The following is a 21359-nucleotide window of genomic DNA, read 5'->3' as shown; positions in this document are numbered from 1 at the left end:
CTGGAGAGCCCTTCCAGCCAATTACATCTGAGCCGATTATAGTGATTATCAATGGGATTAGGACGTTCGTTCACATTAATTAATTATGCATCAGCAAGGAGCTGGGATCAGCAGTGGGGGAGGGTGTGTGCGGGGATTACGGGGGAGGAAGTTCGATCAATAATTGGAAGGGGCATTGTAAATGGAAGACGATAAAGAGGTGGAGGTGTTGCAGCTGTTCGGGCCTTGGTAGAGTGGGAACTGGCTCAACAACCACGGCTCGGACCGCATCGTGTTTTCCTTTCAACCGCGAACGACGATGAGAAGACGTACAGGCGCACATTTGACAACTGACATTTGCGTATTTCACGTCTCTTCTGCGCACACACACGGCTGCTGCCTTTGAGGAGCACAAATCTGAAGGCGGAGAACAGATGCTCCCACAAGGTGTCTTCCCGCAAGATTCTTGCGAGGGGCAAAGAATCTTGCAATATTTCTGACACCAAAACAAACATGGATGCCGTGCGCCTCACTACTGTGGTTGTTTGTGCAGAGAACTTGCAGCGTTGACATTCTACACTGATCAGACCCCCACGAGTCGCCTAAATTCCGCAAGTCGCTCCTCCATTCCAAAAGTCCACACTCGCCCACTGGTCACTTTCTTTCCCATTGGCTGTTGAAACATTGTGATTTGAGTCTCTGCCCGATAAACTCACACACGCTTGGTTGAATCATGACCTGGCCGATTGGGATCGTAGAGACAGATTTTGAGTTTTTCACCCGCGCACACATATCGATGACAGCTACCGTTCTACATCCACCCCAGACTACCCCAGAGCATCATGGACTACCATGGACTACTCTGGACTACCCCGGACCACCATGGACTACCCCGGACCACCATGGGTGACCCCGGACCACCATGGACGACACCGGACCACCATGGACTACCTTGGACTACCCTGGACCACCATGGACTACCCTGGACTACCCCGGACCACCATGGACTACCCCAGACCACCATGGACTACCTTGGACTACCCCGGACCACCATGGACTACCCTGGACCACCATGGATGACCCCAGACCGCCATGAACTACCTTGGACTACCCCGGACCACCATGGACCCTGGACTACTCTGGACTACCCTGGACCACCAACGACTACCCTGCACTACCCTGGACCACCTTGGACTACCCCAGACCATCATGGACAATCCTGGACTACCCCGGACTACCCCAGAGCACCATGGACTACCATGGACTACCCCAGACTACCCTGGACTACCCTGGACCACAATGGATGACCCCAGACCACCATGAACTACCTTGGACTACCCTGGACCACCATGGACTACCCTGAACTACCCCGGATCACCATGGACGACCCCGGACCACCATGGACGACCCCGGACCACCATGGACTACCTTGGACTACCCTGGACCACCGTGGACTACCCTAGACTACCCCGAGCCACCATGGACAACCCCGGACTATCCCGGACCTCCATGGCCTACCCTGGACTACCCGGACCACCATGGCCTACCCCCGACCACCATGGATGACCCCGGACCACCATGCACGACCCCGGACCACCATGGATTCCCTTGGACTACCCTGGACCACCATGGACTACCCTGGACCACCATGGACTACCCCGGACCACCATGGACGACCCCGGACCACCATGGATGACCCCGGACCACCATTGACTACCTTGGACAACCCTGGACCACCATGGACTACCCTGGACTAACCTGGACAACCATGGACTACCCCGGACCACCATGGACTACCCTGGACTACTCCGACTCAGCCCGATTACAAATCGGCGTTGAAAATCACGTGATGTGGCCCGAGCTTTACACAGAGGACACTTGCTGCGACCACTCTACTACTTCATAATCCCAATCAGAGTCCTCTCCTCCATGTCTCTGCGTCGTACGTACTGTAGAGATCAGTCTCGTCCACGATCTCGGACTTGATGATCTCCTCGATGACGTCCTCCAGCGTGACGATGCCCGTCACCTCGTAGAAGGGATCTCCCTCCCCTTCGCTGTTCACCCTCTGGACCACGGCCAAGTGAGACTTCCCTGTGGGGAGGAGCCCAGAGGCGATGGATTAGCGGGGAGAAAATGTTGGATGGGGGTGGGGGTTATTTATTAAGATTCTGTGTCCTCGCGATGGCACACAGTGTTTTTTACATATTGACTGAAGACTTGTGGGGGAGGCGGGGGGGTCAACGTCATGCATGTGATAAAAATAACCGCCCGTGCACGTGTCTGCAGCTTCTGGTCGGTTCTGTGCAGTCAAGATGAAAATCAGCATTAATAAATCAACCAAGGCTGAGTATAGCAGAGCTCTGTCTGTTCGGGCTGGATCATGAAATTAAGTGTGTGTGTAGGTGTGTGTGTGTGTGTGTGTGTGTATGTGTGCGTGCGTGCATATATGCATGCATGCTGGTGCGCTGTGACTCAGACAACAAGGGGAATGGACATAGACATGGGGAGATGAATGGAGACAGTTTGACAGCTCGGAGGACTTGGGTCCTCAGCTAAACATGGAAGATTACGCAACCAGTCCAGGGGAAGCCTGCATCTGCTGACCGGATGGGCCATTCCGCCGCCACCATTTTGTACAGAGCCACAAACACACACAAACATAAACACAAAGACCACAACAACCACCACACATTCTCTTTGTGTGCACTCATAAAGAGGCCAGCTTACAGCAGCCTGGGGGGGCTTGGGTTCTCCTGAGCATCGCCTCAGCTGGCATTGGGCTGGGCGTGGCCGCTCCTGAAACTGCGTGGGAGCCGGAGATAAATTCACTGTGACGAGATGTTTTAACTCCTACCCCCCCCCCCCAACCCTTCTCTCAGGATTCCATAGATACTTTTTGTTTTGATGTCTCACAGTCTCAGAGTCAGGCTGTGAGCAAAATGACTTCCCTTTTGTTTTTTTACGACACTTTAGTTGTTCCCTTAAAAACTGTGAAAGATGTGCTGACATTACAAATATGATACAATATTTTTTGTATCAAAAATGTTGCCCTGTTGGTTTTTTTATGTTTTGTTGTCCTTTTTTCTGTTCTTTCGTGCACTCATTATGTGGCTGATTTCAGTTGACTGAAGCGCTTAATACTTTTTATGGAGTGCTGTGCTTAGAAACAAAAACAATGGTGTGTGTACGGCTAATCACTATCTTAAATGCTCAACTCAAATTCAAATGATGATATCTCCAGCACCTCCACCTCTTCTCCGTTGTGTCCAAGTCTTCATGCTGGAGCTGGGTGATATATCACTATTGTGATATAATGTCATCTTTAAGGAGCATTACGGTAAAATGCTCTAGCTGTTCTAATCAACGGTCATAATATCCACAATGTAATATCTTACAAAGGAACCAATGGTCATCCCAAAAATATCGCCAAATGATCAATATTCGTCAATCCCCACCAGCCCTACCTCATAACTCTCTTCACCAAACACTCCTTTGAGAAATAGACACATGCAAAGCACTCAAGAGTGGACACCCCACCGTGAATTTGGCATCCAAAGCGTGACCATAAATTGGCTTTAAATGTCCTCTGCATATCAACAGCATCGAGGGAAGCAGGGTCAGTGCTCTGGTTGTGCTGCTTTTCGAATAACGAGAGAGAGCTTGCAAGGTCGGCCCTGAAAGAACATTTTCAGGCGCCAGAGGCTCTTATGACGCAGCGATCAAAGAGCAGATGTCGTTTTCCGCCGGCACCGCCTTCCGACGTCAGTTCTCTGGCCAAGTCAGCGCAACAAGTCCAGGATAGTCACTGGAGGATGTGAGCGTGTGACATGAAGGTGCTGATAACATCACACACACACACACACACACACACACACACACACACACACACACACACACACACACACACACACACACACACACACACACACACACACACTCGTATTCTCACAGTGTCCTTCGAACAAACTCTGGGCCCCGACAGGAGATGGGGTTGATTCATGAGATAGCTGCCAGGGCATCAAGTGTATAAGCTTCAATAATACATCGCAGCATGAGAGTCTCGGATTGATTGGCAGGCCCACAGCCGTCGTTAATAAAAACAGAAGTTTGGGGGCGGGCATGAGACGAGAGGGAGAGAAGGGCAGGTCGGCTCGTCTGAAGAGCTCAGGTGAGACTGGACGGGATCAGCCCTCAGCGGCAGATGTACCAGGGACTGCATTACATCATTCAGATGTTATGTAACAGCCTCGCAGAAATGCACACACACACACACAAATGCAGGCAGTGTGCCTGCTGTCAAGGGGAACAAATAGACGCACGCATGCATGCACACACACACACACACACACACACAGACACACGCCCAGGGAAAGGGGGGCTGGGCTCACATGGACATCCCTCTCGCATCCCCGGGAATGTTTACTTGGCCCCTGTGCCGTTTCACACTGTCTGCATCCGCTCTGGAAATGTGACGGTGTGTGTGTGTGTGTGTGTGTGTGTGTGTGTGTGTGTGTGTGTTCATGATGCACACATGTCATGTATGGCTAAATTCCAGACATTATCACTATTATATCTATATATCGCCCATCCCTAGTTCATAGTCTTTTAACAGTGTAGCCCCCATCTTACATTTAAAAAGTTTCAGTTTGATGGACTGAAAACAAATTCCTTCATACCCGACAGTGACTCCTACTGCCTCTTCTTGCGCTCTCTCTCTCTCTCTCTCATACACACACGCACACACGCACGCACGCACGCACGCACGCACGCACGCACGCACGCACACACACACACACACACACACACACACACACACACACACACACACACACACACACACGCACACACACACACACACAGGGAGGCAAGCAGTGCTCACCCCCTTGCCCTTTACCCTTCTTACTGAGACATCCTCACAGCTTCGGGCCAAGATTCCTGAGCACCAGGGCCCTTCATAATCTGCACAGCCAGAGGAGGGCGGATGTAGGGAGGGAGGGATGAGAGAAAGAGGAGAGAGGAAAAGTGAAAGGTTGCGGTTGAATTTTTCATGCCAGCTCAGCGGGCGTGCACCAAGGGGGCTGGGATGGAGACGGCTTCAAAGCCGAGGTGCACTTTAATAGTCGGGAAAGTGAAGCCCTGTCACTGGTGAAAGATAGGTGACATCATGGTCGGTTGGAAAGGTCAGAGTTCTAAAAAGATAAATACAAAAATATATGCACACATTGACACAGCTGATAAATAGCGCACGGTCACATGAAAGAGGGGAAAGGGTTCAGAGCCGGGTCCATGGATCACCCTCAGTCGGACCTGTTCGTCAAAATCTCTGTAAAAGAGAGAGATGAAGGCCAGACCTCTTGAACTGCAAATGCCATTTCAATTCACCCCCTTCGGCTTCCATATGTCCCACGTCCCTTTCCCGAACTGATTAAACATCTAAGACCTCTGTCCGTGACACCCGACCAGCTCCTCTTGGTCAATTAAAGAGATTTACATTTTAATCCCAGGAATTTAAGCCCAACACGGCCAACGTGAGGGGCTGTTCGCTCATATGGTACAATTTCATCTTTTGACACACGCAGGGGAGAACTTTGAATGGCTTGTTCCAGGGCGGCCGTCCAAAATCATTTTTCACACTATCTTTAACTAAGAATAGGCTCTCTCAGGGGGGGTGACACACTTTTGCGGGGCCGTAAACAGATGCTGTTGGCTGGTGCTCATGCAAAAATTAAGAAAAAAAAGAGAGGTGGTATTATAGGCACAGAGGCATTTTTCAAAGATATTTGCTGTTGCAAAACAAGAAATAAGCCGCCTGATATAAGGCAGCAGGGAAGCAGAAATTAAACAAAGAGAGAAAAGCAAAATACAATGTACCAGAGGAACGATAGAGGAGAAAGAGGGGTAGATCATGCGATCGATGACATAACATATCATCCCCACATTCTCATACTCACACCGATGGATTGAAGCTTTCATTGAACCACACACTGTGAAACAGTACAATACAATCCACAATATGGAAAATAAATTCCAGTATCACTTAAATAAAGTATATACCGTTGAGGAGACTTTCGACTTTTACTCCACTACATTTTTACTTTAAAAAATCTGAATGTTTATGAATACATAGCAAAAGTATATGTACTATTGTTTTTGAAAATTTTTATCAGGATGTGTGTGAGCACTCATCTGCAGAAAAAAAGGTACAGTAGCACTTTATGCCATATTATAGGCTCTGTGATACCAGGGCACTGGCACTGGATATGACAAGTACTTTTACTTTTAATACTTTACGTGCTTTAAGAGCATAGGCACTTATTGTATAACCTATTACTCAAGTAAAAATGTAAATGTAGTACTTTCACTTTGACTAGAATAATTATGTGTCAGGACATATGCACTTTTACTTAAATAAAAGGTCTGAATACTTCCAACTTCCAACCACTGTGTGTATGCTGCTTCCATTGAATTCTGCAAATATTCCTCTTTCACCCTGTTGACCTTTGAGAACCCAACCCGCATGAACCCAACATGGTATGACCTGTGACCTGGTGGCTACCTCTCTTAAACTCCTCCAGCATCACGTCCAGCTTGGTGTCGTTGAACACGCAGTGCATGGGGTGCTTGTAGAACTGTGTGATGGTCTTGAGGGGCGTGCAATCGTCGGGGTCCACGAAGGCCAGGTCCTTCACGAACAGGATGCCCACAATGTTGGACCTTTCGTTCTCGAAGACGGGGATGCGGGTGAAACCGCTCTGCATCACATCGGACATGGTGCAGAAGTCCAGCACAGCGTCCGAGCACAGCATGTAGCAGTCGGACAGCGGGGTGAGGACGTCCCCCACGGTCTTGGTCCTCAGCTCCAGGGCGCCCTGGATGATATTCAGCTCCTCCTTGACCAGGTCGTGGTAGGGATCCGTGACACGCAGCAAGGCCACCAGCTTCTCCCTGGTGTAGAAGCTGCTTATCTCCTGGTGCAGCAGGATGTCCAGGATCTTGGACACCGGGTAGGCAATGGGGAAGAACAGCAGCATCAGCAGCCGAGTTGCGTAAAGGGTCTTGGAGGCGATGGCGAGGCTGTGCCTGGACGCCACGGAGTGAGGGAGGATCTCGCCGATGAAGAAGATGCCGAAAGTGCATGAGGCCGTGGAGAGCGGGGTCATCCCTAAAATCTGACACATCCACACCACGAAACAGGTGTTGGTGAGCACGTTGCCCAGTACCACGGTGCACAGGATGTAGTTCCCGTGTTTACGCACGGACTCGATCTTCCTTGCGTACTTCTGCTCCTTGTTCGTGCCGCTGTTCTGCAGGACGCGGAGCTCCACGGGGTCTAGGGCGAGCATGCTGATGTTCAGCCCGCTGCAGAGCGCCGACAGCCCCAGCAGCAACACCGAGACGCCTGCCTGCAGCCACGGATCCGCCTGCGGGGGTCTCTCCACCACCGCCAGCCAGAAGTCTCTGGTGCTGAAGTGCTCCCACCTCTTCCCGTCGAAGGCGCACATGGAGTAGTGCTTCACCGCCTCCCCTCGGCGCAGGTCTTTGGCCAGCAGCTCCACCAGGACGGAGTTGCGGCTGGACGTGGACTCGAAGGAGCCCAGCAGCTCGATGTCCGAGCTCCGGGCGCTCTCCTCTATGCAGGGGTTCCGTCCCGGGCGGCGGTGGTGGTGTCCCTCCTCACCCTCACCGCCACCTCGCCCCCCTCCGGGCTCCTCTATGAAGGCGATCCACGGTGCGGCGGGGGCTGCGTCCGGTCCACTGCCGCTGGCGCTCCGGTTCTTGGGACGCTGCACGACCGGGGACGCGGAGTAGTAAAACCGCAGCAAGAAGCGCGTCCCCTCGGTGGCGGTCAGCATCCCGCCCCGGACGGACAGCACCCCGCCGTCGGTGTCCTCCGGGCGGACGCCAAGCAGCGCCCGGGTCGTCGCGGGCGCGGAGGAGAGGATGCCCAGCAGAAGGAGCAGGGATGCCCGCTGCGGATGCGGGACGCGGCGGGCCGCCGCAGCGTCCGCAGCCATCGCGCAGAATGACACCGCCGGAGGTGCCACGGGTGCGCGCCGGAGGGGAGTCACGTGGTCTGCGTTTTCACTCGCTACACCTGTGCGACCGGAGTCACGGGCACGAGCAGGGGAGGGGGGGGGGGGGGGGTGGTGATGGAGAGGAGGACGAGGGTGGTGCACGGAAGACGCAAAACTGGAGCGTACTCTTCATGTTCCTAAAAGAAAAGCTGCCGCGCGCACGTTATGACGTCATGCCCCTTACGTCACACCACCGCTGTCCAAAAATAGAAGCGCAGAAACGTCCTATTGTGACGGAGGAGATAGCGATGGTGACCTGTACTATGCGCGCTGTGCGTGGGCAAGTCATGGGTGACGTCGACCTTGTGCGTTTTTCCTTCTTGGCTTTTGAGGGATCGTTTGGATGTACCGCGCGCAAACGAAGAGCTGCTGGTGCAGCAAGTGACGCGGTTCTTGCAACACCACCGGCCCCCGGCAGGTGGCAGCGTCGGCGGCCTTTTTGGACCAGACCTCCCGAGCACTCGGCCTGTACGTCGAGTTGAACCGAGCCCGTTTCGTTGCGGTTTGCTCGGCCCAATAGCTGCGTCTCCCGCGGGTTAGGAGTGCGGAGAAGAGGGAGGAGGACAATTCCACAAAACATAAACGTGGAGATTGTGAAACGTTCGATGAGATAGTGACACTTAATTCGATTTACGACGGGAAATAACCGCCCCCCCCCGCCGCCGCCGTCTTGACACTCTGGGTTCGCACCCTGTTTGGATCGCTTTGACTTTTGAATAAAAGGCGAAAAAGAAACAAAAAAACACAGAACTTCACACCGATCAAGATCCCACACGTCGTCAACGGGCCAGGCCTTCTCCTGAGGCTCGAAACAAAAACACTTTTGCGTCTTTTAACAGACTATTAAATCTTTTATATTAACTATTTTTTTCCTATATGTTTTTTTTAAGATCCTACATTATTGCGGTGGAACAACAAGTAATTACTGCTATTTAATGTATAATCTTATTAGAAGATTATGACTTTAACAGCCCTCAACGAATATTGAAATATTTAATCCTTCCATTATATTCCATTCATTACAGGCGATCTTAAACTGAAGTTAACACATCGTTTTGATCAATAAATACCGGAATGGAGCATGAGGAGATGGTACGAAATGCAAAGTTTCTCAGGAGTTCGTGTCACCTCTTTTAGTTCATAATCTCGTTGTGTATGAGTTCCAACTCAAGTAAAAACCAAAAGTATATTCATTATCCCGTATTCACGACTGCTGTACTGAAGTTGTGTTCAAGTGAAACCACTTGAGTCGTGCGTGCGTTTGCTTTCCACGGGGAAGGAGATTGGTGTCCACGGGGAAGGAGGATGGTGTCCGCGTCCATGGATCCGACGTGGAGCCAGAACCCGAACATCTGCAGTGGAACAGTTCAATAACATCACTGTCTTTGCCGAGAGGTAATTTCACTGCGCATATATAGTTAAGAGGGTTTGGTTGTGTGAAGGATAAGGAACTCGAGGCGTTGTCTTAGATTTAAGATAAAAAATAAGATAAGATCAAATAAAAGAGAACAATTTATTAATCCGGGGGAAATTCAAGTGTAATAATAAAATGAACATGAAAAAAAATATATACAGTATATAACGGGAATAGTACTCGTAATAGTAGTAGTAGTAGTAGTAGTAGTAGTAGTAGTAGTAGTAATAGTAGTAATAGTATAATAGTTATAATCTGGAATACCGACTAATACAAATGAGAATAAATCATAGTTTACTATGATTTATTCGCATAGTATACAATACTAAATCATAGTATACTATGACTTATTCTCATTGATATTAGTCGGTATTCCCGTCCTTATGGGAAATATCGACGTGCTCCTCTCCTGCACAGCGCAAACCAAACCCAAAGGCCTCTTGTCCCACACGGACCAAGGCGCCGTTTGTTCATAAAGTGACTTGTGGCCTTTGTCCAGACTACGTTTCCATTCTCCGTTTTTATTGTGAGATGTGATCGAGTGCAAACCCCCAATACCTGTCTCACTCTTTACCTTAACACAGAGACAGAGACTACGGTGAAACTATGCCCAAACACGTATTATTGTGCATTCTCTGACAGTCCTATTCATACTATGACAATTCCAGCCATTTCAATTGGTATTTTTGTCCACATATAATTTATTTTCTTCACTAAACGCTATCTTGGTGTGAAAAGGTTTTAGAAACGTCCAGTGCCATTCATTCCGACGGGGCCTTTATTTGCACATTAAAGCAGACGCTCCTTTTGGACGCAGCGGGTTTTGCGCGCCAGGTCTCTGGAAACGCCCAAGGTCCCTGTGTTTTCTGGAAATCGCCGTTGAGACGCGCTCTGTTTTTCTCCCCCGCCGATGCTTCACGCAGAGACGTCGGCACTGCTTCGGGAACAACTGGGGAGGAAAAACATCCAATAATCTATCTGTATGTTTCACCTGGAGGCTTATTTTTCCTCCGAAATACTTGTGACGGAGAGATGCGTAACAACCAATCCAAGCCATTCATCATTTATTTTTATAACCAATGCAGAGGCTGAGTTTCACTGACCTTATTTAATGGATGGACCTTCTACTTTTAAATTTCCAACCAGACGCACTCCGTGGAGCTCACGTACATGGTTTAAAAAGTAAAAGTGGGGCCTTATCGGATTGCAGCGTTCTTGTATCGCTCTACAAGTTTCATATTGGTTTTGGTTAATTTCTGTTGTAAATAATTATATATGAAATATTTTTCCATATTCTCATTCTCTCATCATTTCGAGAATATTAAATATATATGTACTCATTCGAAAATTGATTATATAGAAGAAATTATATAATTTCATGGACCCATTTCTAATGATACATAAATTATTATTATTATTATTATTATTGTTATTATTATTATTAACAATAATAATAATAATAATAATTATTATTATATATATATATATATATATATATATATATATATATATATATATATATATATATATATATATATATATATATATATATATATATATATATATATATATGATTCGTTGAAACCACTGAACATCCCGTGTTGGCTCACACCTCCGTTCCTACACCCTGAACAGGTTACACCTCGGAGAGCCGCAGGGGCGGTGCTGCTGCTCTCCTCCTCCCAGCTCCCGCCTCTACGAGCCGGGGAGGCTGGCCCGGGGCGTGCGCTCTGCGCTGGAGCTCCCAAAAAAAAAAATCCAAAAAACGGAGAGAGGCGGACAGGGGAGGCGGGGGTGGGGGGGGGGGGAGGGGGGGGGGTGGGCAACCAGGAAGACTGGATAACCGGATCCATGAGAGACTAGTCAGGAGGCCCTGTTGAACCACCACACACCAGCAGGCTCCCCAGGACGCGCAGCGGACCCACCAGCCCTCCAAACCGAGAAGATGCCCAGAGCTCCGCGGCGTCCCTCCCCGGCTTCCTCCCCGGGATCTCCTCTCTGGATCCCCGTCGTTCTACTGCTGCTGCAGTCGGTGTTCACCTCCTCCTCCTCCTCTTCCTCCTCCTCCCCCTCCTCCGCCTCCTCTTCCTCCTCCATCTCCTCCTTCCCGCTCCAGAGACGGGAAGAGGCCGGGAAGAGACCTGCGTTCATGGGGAGGACCCTGGTCCTCCTGGACGTGGACACCCGGGGTCCCATCAGAGTCCTGAACCAGAACTTCCTCTCCTTCCAGCTGGACCCGGCGGTCATCAAAGACGGCTGGCTGGACTTTCTGAGGTAGGGAGAAAAAAAGAGAAAATGGTTTATTCTTTCTCGACGTTCTTGGGTTTTTGGATATTCACGCAGCTTGTTGTGAATAACTTGCAGAGCAAAACGTTTCTTCTTAAGATTATTATTGGTTCATTTGTAAACCACATTTATTACACAAGAGCAATTTCACGAGGCAGAAACCACATTATTATATAAAAGCAAAGAAGCATATTAGCATAAAAAGAAAAACGCAAAAAAGACAGATAAATATCTTTGGGTGCAATTTAAAACAGGCCTCCACACTATTATGGAATATAGAAAGGAAGAAAATGACTTAAGGGCAGAGCAGAGGAAGACTAATTTTATTCACAGAAAACTGTTTAAACAGACCAATTCAGGCTGCAATGGTGAGGTTATGTGATATATGTCTCCAATTATTTATAAATCCTTATACTGTGCGTTTTGAAATGTTCTGTAAAAGAACAGCGGTTAGCAGCATCAGTCAACAATTTGCTATTCTTGCTGTAATTCTTATGAATTGGAGCATTTTCTTTCTATGAAAATGGAAATTGCAGTAATGCACACGGGTATATATACTGTATGTTTACGACTTGAAATTTATACATAAAATATACAAGATACAAAAACATTTTGTCCTATTTGGTAGATTTTTACACTGTTGAATTATGCAGTAGAAAAAAGGCTCATTATATATATATATATATATAATTTATTGATTGCAATTATTATAATGCTAATAATTATTTATAATTATTAGCGTATTATATATATACATATGCATAATTATAACATGCTAATAATTGTTATAGTTCGTTGAATATTTGATTGAGATGTGATTGCTATAGTACCGTTCTTAATAATATGTGCAATAGTTTTTAAATGCCGTTAACACTTTCACGTGTTTTGCAGTCGCGGGAGTTAAACAGCAGCCCGTGGTAGGTTATTTTTTTATCCATAAACTCAACTGAAATACATATTATTTTCAATTTCACACGTAACATAAATATGTACATATACAATACATAAATATATACAATACATTAATATATAAACATTCAAAATCTCTAGCAATTTAAATGCTTTAAAAATATATATTTCATGGTACCACCAAATGTTCCAGTTCTAAACTCACTCATGCCTCATCAGTAACAAAGTGTTTATCTTTTAACACAACATGTAAATCTATTGTAATAATCGTGTTTTCTAAAGTGATTTTTCTTGAAGTGAAATTAGACAACTGCACTGTGAACACTTAGTGTGAAATGGGTCATATATTTTATGCTTATTCATAATGGTCACCATAAAGGAGGCGGGCAGGCCTCTAAAGGCACATTATTTTGTGGTAGGTGGAAGAAAGCAGTTTCTTTCCAAATTATCACCAGCATGGCATTAAAAAGCACCATGTTATTTTATTCCCCAATTTTGCAGACTGCCTTCACTTCTGCCCCTAAATGCTCATCCCGGATAGTAATTAATGCTTATATGACCGTGGTCTGGTATTTGTAGCTGTAAGGGAAACCTGAACCCTATTTGTTTACATCTCTAAGTGTTTTTGCCTCTTATAATGAGGCATTTGTCTTTAAGGTAAGTTTGCTGTGTAAGAACTAACGTGTGTAGAGTTCAACTTCAGGGGAAGTAGTGTAGAGTTTTCCACTTGCGGTTGTTTGTTTACAACACCAAATTCAACAACCTATGGAAGAAAGTATTTTGTTTGAATAATGACATTTTTTAAATGTTTTTATTTTTTTAATGATTCCAATTAAAATCTTTCTAGAGTCATTAATGGTGTCATTAATTAGATCTATTCTATTTTTTTATTCACCCTAAATGATTCAATTTATATTTTTATTTCACATTTTCTTCTTCTCCTTTATCTTTGTCCCCCCCTTAGCTCCAAGAGGCTGGTGACCCTTGCACGAGGCCTGTCGCCTGCGTATCTGCGTTTCGGGGGGAAGCGAACGGATTTCCTGCAGTTCCACAATCTGAAAAATCTGGCTAAGTTCAGGGGACCGGGTCCCGACCACTACCTGAAGAACTACGAAGACGGTGAGGGGAAAACACTCTTAGAAACGCATCTCTTTTGGAGTACAGGACTATGATCTATCTATCTCTATTTATCTATCTCTTTGTTTATCACCGTGGGGAAATTTCTTCTCCGTATCTGACCCATCCTAGTATCTCACATATTCTGGATCAGTGGGCTGCCACGTAGCAGCGGCCAGGGGGGTATCGGTTTTGCAGACGGGGTTTAATCTAACCCAGGACTGAAATAATCCTCCTGAAATTAATCCAGAATTTAAAAAGGCCTTTCTGACGCTTCATTTAAGGTGAATTAGTTCCAGTCCAGGAAGTTGGAGACTAAGGTCAGGAAGGACCTGTTAGCTCCTTCTGTCTGGTCTTGGTGCTGGTCTTAGTCTATATAATCAATTTCCTCTGTTGTCAAGGTCGACCTGGACACCCCACAGCCATGAATCCAAAGATTTAATTTAAGCCTTCCCTTAGATTAGCTCTAATCCTCCTTCTGGTAATCAGGTTTTTTTAACCAAGACTAGGGCAAGTCTGACTCTATTTTAAACCACAACTGTGACTGAGAAAGGCACTTTCAGTTTGTCCACGTTAAAAGTGTGATTTAGTCTCAGATTAGACCTGATCCGTGTCCGTGATTGTGTTTCGTGTCAGACATCGTGCGCAGCGACATCGCGCTGGACAAACAGAAGGGCTGCAAACTGGCGAACCACCCCGACATGATGCTGGAGCTGCAGAGGGAGAAGGCGGCCACCATGCAGCTGATCCTGCTGAAGGAGCAGCTCTCCAACATCTACAGCAACATCACAATAACAGGTAGGAGATCACACACACACACACACACACACACACACACACACACACACACACACACACACACACACACACACACACACACACACTCACACACACACACACACACACACACACACACACACACACACACACACACACACACACACACACGTATGGTTCAAAGTTTGGCTCACAAGGTTCAAAGCCTTCCAATGTAAACCTTCAGTTTTCAGAATGACAAATGTTATTTGCAAAGCAGGAATGTGGGGATGGGTGGAGGGGCAGAGGGGTGGGGGAGTGCAGGGGCAGATGGAGGGGTGCAGGGTGGTAAACACAGAGCCGACATTTTAACTGGTTACAGTTAACTCTACCTGACTGCAGAGGGAACTCGGAAGTCGTGCTTTTTGGGTGGGCTGACGTCTCTTATCCATTTCTGTGATTGTTTTGGAGTTGGAAATAAAACAAACAAACAAATAAAAAAGCAAGTAAAAAAAAAAATACTTCCAATAACAACAACATGGGCGAATCTGCCTCTTGGCCTCGGTTGGAAGAGCTATCGTCTGTTTGGTTTTAAACACTTATATGTATATAATATGAGGAGACGGGTGTGAATTGAAATATGGGAAATATATCTGTCAGTACAGTCAGGCGAGGGAACTCCAAGAAATTAAATCCCAAATCCAGAGAAATATCCATATTTAAATATTCAGCATTTACACACACGCACACACACACACACACACACGCACACACGCACACACGCACACACACACACACACACACACACACACACATGCACACACACAATGACAGTGTGTAAATATTTTAAATGTTTGTGTTTTTGTGGCGGAGGTGTCACTCATGTGTCAGCCCAGTCTGCGGTGCAACTTTTTGAACTAATGTGTCTGTGATACGCCTCTCGAAACAACCCCCGACGCTGTTTCGGAGTGAGGGATGGAGGTGTGGAGGGTTGGGGTGGAGGGTGGGGGGTGGGATGGTGGGGCGGGGGTGGGGGGTGCAGCAGTCAAAATATGGCCTCCGCAGCGTAGGAAACATAAGGAGTGTAATGTACTATTGAATAGGATCAAAAAAAGACCAGCTGGGGATAACATTTTTGGGGATCTATTCAAAAATCCATTTAAAATGTAAATATTTGAAACTTCCTATCTGTCGCCGGACTTCTCTTTTGATGTAATTCTTTCACTTTCTCCCATTTCCACTAGTTCTCTTGTCTTGTCGTTGCATTGGCAACGGTTGCTTGTAACTCTGGGAATCTCATCATTATATTAAATTCTCAAAAATGTTTTTTCAAAATATTAATATTCCCTTTCGTTCAAAATTCTGAGTTTATTTGTATTTATTTTATTTGCATGCCACATATGCATAAAATAAATATACATAAAAATACAATGTGCATAAAATACAAGTAGCCAATGTAGGATTAGATTAATTTCCATTTTATATGATATTACACTAACAAACACTATCAGACGCTCAAGCTGTGAAAAGTTGAAATGTTGGAGGTAAAAGTAAAAAAAAAACATAAATAATATTATACACCACAACTGCACACAGATGAAAACATTTCTTCGTGTGAAAAACAGATTCACAAATTAGAGTCTTATGTTTTTTCTCTGGTCAGTCCAGGAGCGGAGCGCTTGTGTGTGTGTGTGTGTGTGTGTGTGTGTGTGTGTGTGTGTGTGTGTGTGTGTTTTTACTATCGTAGGTTTTCACAGTTCCTCTCTGACTGAATGGAGGGGAGAAGGAAAGGAGTTTAGGAATTTATTTACCCAAACAGCCTTTTTTACTGCGGCGCGTTCCCACAGAAGCCTCATCTCCTGGTCTCTAAACAGACACGTCTCTCCATGGCTTCACATGGGAACCAATGCTCCAAGAGATAGCGAGAAATACGTTTTTGAGCTTGTGTCACACTGAGCTGCAGTTATGGAGCTTTCGCTGAAGACCAGATGGATTCACAGGATGGCTGTGTAAATGCTTTCTTTAGTTGTTGTTGAAAAAATAAGGCTTTTCCAATACCTCCGGTATCAATCACACACACTGTACATCTATAATACGGGATATAAATGGTGTTGAAATGTATTTAGAGCAATTATAATATTGTTACTTATCAGTTAAAGAAAAACTATATTTGATGGGTTTTCGAAAACTGATAACCTTGTATGTGATCCTCCTGATAGATAGATAGATAGATAGATAGATAGATAGATAGATAGATAGATAGATAGATAGATAGATAGATTTAGTATATTTTACCCTACATTGAGAACCATTGGTGTGGTGTGTACATTTAAGGTGCACACACGTACACACGTACACACACACACACACACACACACATGTATGTACAACAGGTCTGTTATGCCAGTCGAGTTATTCAAGAGAACAAATTACTCGTATGCACACTGAACGCCGCACAGAATGATGAAAACGTAAGACTCATTGTTACACTAAATCCAACAGAAATCTCCCGGGCGGAGCTCTAAGCACAGTGTTGAGTCTACATGTGAAACTTTATGCCTGAAACTCCAGTGTCTTCAGTGGAGAAAGTAATTTGGCCACAGAGGCACTGCAGAGGTGTTTAAATATGGTCTGGTAACAATCAGTCCGACCCCACTGTGTGGCTCTGCGTGTGCGTGTGTGTGTGTGTGTGTGCGTGTGTGTGTGGGTGTGTGTCTTTGTGTGTGTGTGTGTGTGTGTGTGTGTGTGTGTGTGTGCGTCTGTGTGTGTGTGTGTGTGTGTGTGTGTGTGTGTGTGTGTGTGACGGCAGGTGGTGTTTAAAGGTCGAGGTCTAACAGCCTCTCTGTCCTTTTCCACTCACCACAGTCTGACCCTTGACCCTGCCTTGTTAGTGCTATCAGTAATGGGGCCGCTTTGAGCCAATGCACATACACACACACGCACGCAAGCACGCACACACACACACACACGCACGCAAGCACGCACACACACACACACACACACACACACACACACACACACACACACACACACACACACACACACACACACATCTTGGGAATTGTTGTGTAAATTCCCCAAGCTCACACAGAGGTCATGGTCACCCTCATCCAATGTCTTTCCCTGAGAAAATCTGGGCTTATATCTCCCTACTCTCTCTCTCTCTCTCTCTCTCTCTCTCTCTCTCTCTCTCCCTCTCCCCCCCCTTGCTGTTTTAATTGTGACTTCATGCGAAGGCTTCGTGCCTGTGACCTGAGAGTCTTCCCTGTGCGTGTAAAGGGCTTAAAGGCTGAGCGGCACTTCATAGGAACTATTCCTGTGTCCCTGGCCCGAGAACACAACACTCCATCGCTCCTCGTGAACATAAACCCAAAGAGAGCGAGAAATATGAGAACCAAGAGTCAAAGTCATGATGTCATCAAGTGTAAAGGCTCAAGCAGTTCATGAGAGAATGATTTGCAGTTGGCACAAAACACAGAGGTTTAGTAGGACGTTTGACTGTCTATGCTACCTTTCCCTGATACTAGTCCACACACTGATGTTCACGCACAAAATATTCTGTTTAGAAAGCTGAAAGGAGCAGAAGAAAACTACAGTCCAGCCTAGATACGAGTTATGATACGAGATATGAACGATGGAAAAAAGACCGAATGAGATTCTTCTTGTCGAGTGCAAATGTACAGGATTCGGATGGCAGTTGAAAACACCCAATAACACACGGGATCTGATGTTTTCTCCCTTGTGCTGATCATTAGGCGGATACACACAGAAGCCCAGTCCAGGCAAACAGCTTCACACACTTGTCCCTTTGCTACCCTCCATTCCTAACTACAGCCATCACTACCGTGCGGCACCGGTGCCAGGCCCATGCCAGGCCCGTGCCAGGCACGTGCCAGGCCCGTGCCAGGGCCTCCGCCAGCAGTTACCATTCTAGATAAGTCTCAGCAGATCGTCTCAAAGCCACTCTGGTAGTCAGAGAATTCAGCAATGCTGGGATTGTGATGTTGGATGTGAGGTGAGCAGACCTTTGAGATGGCTGTCTGCATGTTTTCTATTATCATCATTACGATCATCATTACTAATGAGTGGTTTTGGCCGCGATCCGTGGCCACCGTGGTCAAAAAAAATGTAAGAGCCACCAGCTCCAGTTCACCTTTCCTGCTCCTGTGAGCATTCGTATCTAAGAGAAGAGTGAGGGACGACATCTGTTTGCAAGATGTTTAGAAGGTAATATCATTCACCGTACCTAATATATAGGCCACGGCCATGTGCACTGACGGCACTTTGCAGTCATATTGCATAGATAGTGTGTCCCACGTGTTGATTTTGTGGATGCTTCAGTGAAACAAAGGGGTTGGTAAAAATAAGAAAACTCATTGTGGTGCCTTTAATAGCTTACAGCTTTCTATGGGGGAAACCTTGTGGCAAATTGTCCAAACTCATCAGGGAGGTCCAACTTAAGTACAGTGGACAGTGAAGTAGCTCGAATAGAAGAGCCAGTTGGAGAGCCGTGGAGACAGTGACGGCTCCTTAATGAACGCTGCGGCGTGTTGCCGTTGGCTCCAAGCAACACGCTCAAGACATTTCTAAATGAAACAAGATGACGAGCAGCAAGATGAGTCAGACGAGAGAGAGAGCTTCGCAAGCGGGAGATTGAGAACCGACCCACTCTGGAAGCAGATGGTCCGCAGCTTGGAGCCGGCGGAATGCACGCGGGCGGTCAGGCACGAGCGCTCTGTCTCTTTCCGTCTCGGTCGTGGTACCTTCCTCCCCTCCATAGTCTGACCTCACGCGGTATCGAGTGACGCCAGTGTTTACAAGGACTGATCACATGTTCGGGCTAAGTAAATATGGACGTGAATTCATGGGACACTAATACCCAACCCAGGGGTTCTCCATCTCTCTCTCACACACACACACACACACACACACACACACACACACACACACACACACACACACACACACACACACACACACACACACACACACGCACTACATCCATCTAGTGGAAAGAATAAAAAAAGAACAGGAGGACGAGATACAAGAAATGTAAAGCAGGATGTTCAGCCATTTAAGGACTGGCTGCATCATCTTCTCACTTCGATCCGACACAAAGTAATAACAAATACCGATAATAATATTTTTACTAAGTCGTCTTGTGTCTTTGTCACTTCTTTAATGAAAGTCAATATTTTTTTTCAAGCCTTGTATCAGAATTAAATTAACTAGAATTTCACTGGAAGTTGGTCCTGTCCTACACAATTGAAATATTTTTTTCACATTAAATGTGCTAAAAAAAATACATATGACAATAATTGGTTAAAGAAAACAATTAGCATCGATATCTTTATGTGAGGATCAATTCCCACTAAGAAAGGTCCGGATCCGCAGCATGGAGCCGCCCATTCCTAGTACACCACTGGGTGGACTGTTATAATAATAGAAAAATTGAATATCCCATTTGTACCTCTCCCATTTAAAAGTAGCAACCGTCATGTCGACATATTATGTTGTAATAGCTACAACTTGGCCACAAATAGGCATGTTCTGCGCAGCAGAAACTTTGAAGCAAATGGAAAGACACATGGGACGGGGGGAAACATCTGCAAATTGCTCGAAAATGTTTTCATCAAAAACAAGTTGGCACAGCTGTCTGCAGAGGGGTTCTCGTTCAATTTCAACTTCTTGTTCTTGCTCGCTACAAAAGCAAGAACAAAATCGAAACATATTTTCTTGCATTATGTTGGGAAACACTCCACTTTATCTGTCATATTAGTTCTGCTGTTAGACTCCGCCCAAACTTTTATCCCCTCTGTCCCCGGGTTAGGGAAAAATACTCTGAAGGATGTGAAGTCTCTGTGTTATCACTGTTATCACACACACAGTGGTCACGGTGCTGCCCATGCTCACAAGTGCACACGGGCATGCACTTATACACACACACACACACACACACACAAACACACACACACACACACACACACACACACACACAAGCATACAGGGTGTTTTGATTTGGATTTCAACCATTGTATTGTTATTATCTGGCGCTTGTTGGTCTGGATACATCCTGGCTTTAAAGAGGGAAGGTTAATTTCTCTGTGTATTTTTCTCATCAACGACGGGTTTCTTTGGTTTTTATGAAATGCTTTGTTTATATAGGAAGACACCCCATAATGGCCAAATAGTGTTTCTAGAGACCCCAAACTCAATTAAGTAAATCTTCTTTTTTTCTTTACCTGTGCTGTCAGCATGCTTGGCATACAACAGAGAGTATTTGTGCCAATGCATCTAGGAGAGTCAGTCTGCAAGTGGAGTTCAACTTTTCAACCCACAATGCAACTCTTTATTCATTATTTAATCATCAAGAACTGCTGCAAAAACTCTGTCCTGTGGATGACCTGTAGGATGACAAGAGCACTGTTTTTTATTACACAGAACTTCCACCAATCCCCCTCTTTGGAGAATGATCTCAGCATATTTTGGTCTGTAAACAACTAATCATCATTACTACTCCAAGAGCATGATAGATATGTACATGGAAAAACGTAAACATAGAAACGTCAAACGACAAGTATGTATCGACAGAATAGAATTCATTAAGTCCAGGAAAACCGGAACAACAATTCGGCACGTGTCCTCTGGCAGTAAATGAGGGAGAAAAGGAGAGGGATGCATTCAAGAGGGTGTTCTGGGGTGTGTTTGAAGCAGGTGCTGGTGGTGTGTGTGCGTGCCTGTGATGAGTCGCCTGTATATGTGTGTGTGTCTGTGTGTGTGTATGTGTGTGTGTGGGTGTGTGTCTTGTGTGTGTGTGTGTG

General features: G+C 46.2%; 2 protein-coding genes across 2 annotated transcripts in view; one reads left to right on the top strand and one right to left on the bottom strand.

The window, feature by feature from the left end:
* Positions 1–7997, bottom strand: part of cnnm1 (cyclin and CBS domain divalent metal cation transport mediator 1) — a gene marked incomplete at both ends in the record, with an annotated part of 19098 nt that extends 11101 nt beyond the window's left edge. The window contains 2 exons of the mRNA XM_080016992.1: positions 1930–2073; positions 6539–7997. Of these exons, the coding sequence (XP_079873118.1) occupies positions 1930–2073; positions 6539–7997 (1603 nt within the window). The remainder of the gene's footprint in view (positions 1–1929; positions 2074–6538) is intronic.
* Positions 7998–11416: 3419 nt separating this feature from the next.
* hpse2 (heparanase 2) overlaps positions 11417–21359 on the top strand; it is a gene marked incomplete at both ends in the record, with an annotated part of 71033 nt that continues 61090 nt past the window's right edge. The window contains 3 exons of the mRNA XM_080016991.1: positions 11417–11745; positions 13631–13785; positions 14419–14580. Of these exons, the coding sequence (XP_079873117.1) occupies positions 11417–11745; positions 13631–13785; positions 14419–14580 (646 nt within the window). The remainder of the gene's footprint in view (positions 11746–13630; positions 13786–14418; positions 14581–21359) is intronic.

This window comes from Zeus faber, assembly GCF_960531495.2.
Source record: "Zeus faber genome assembly, chromosome: 16".
Classification (NCBI taxonomy): Eukaryota; Metazoa; Chordata; class Actinopteri; order Zeiformes; family Zeidae; genus Zeus; species Zeus faber.
This window is presented reverse-complemented; position numbering and strand designations above follow the sequence as displayed.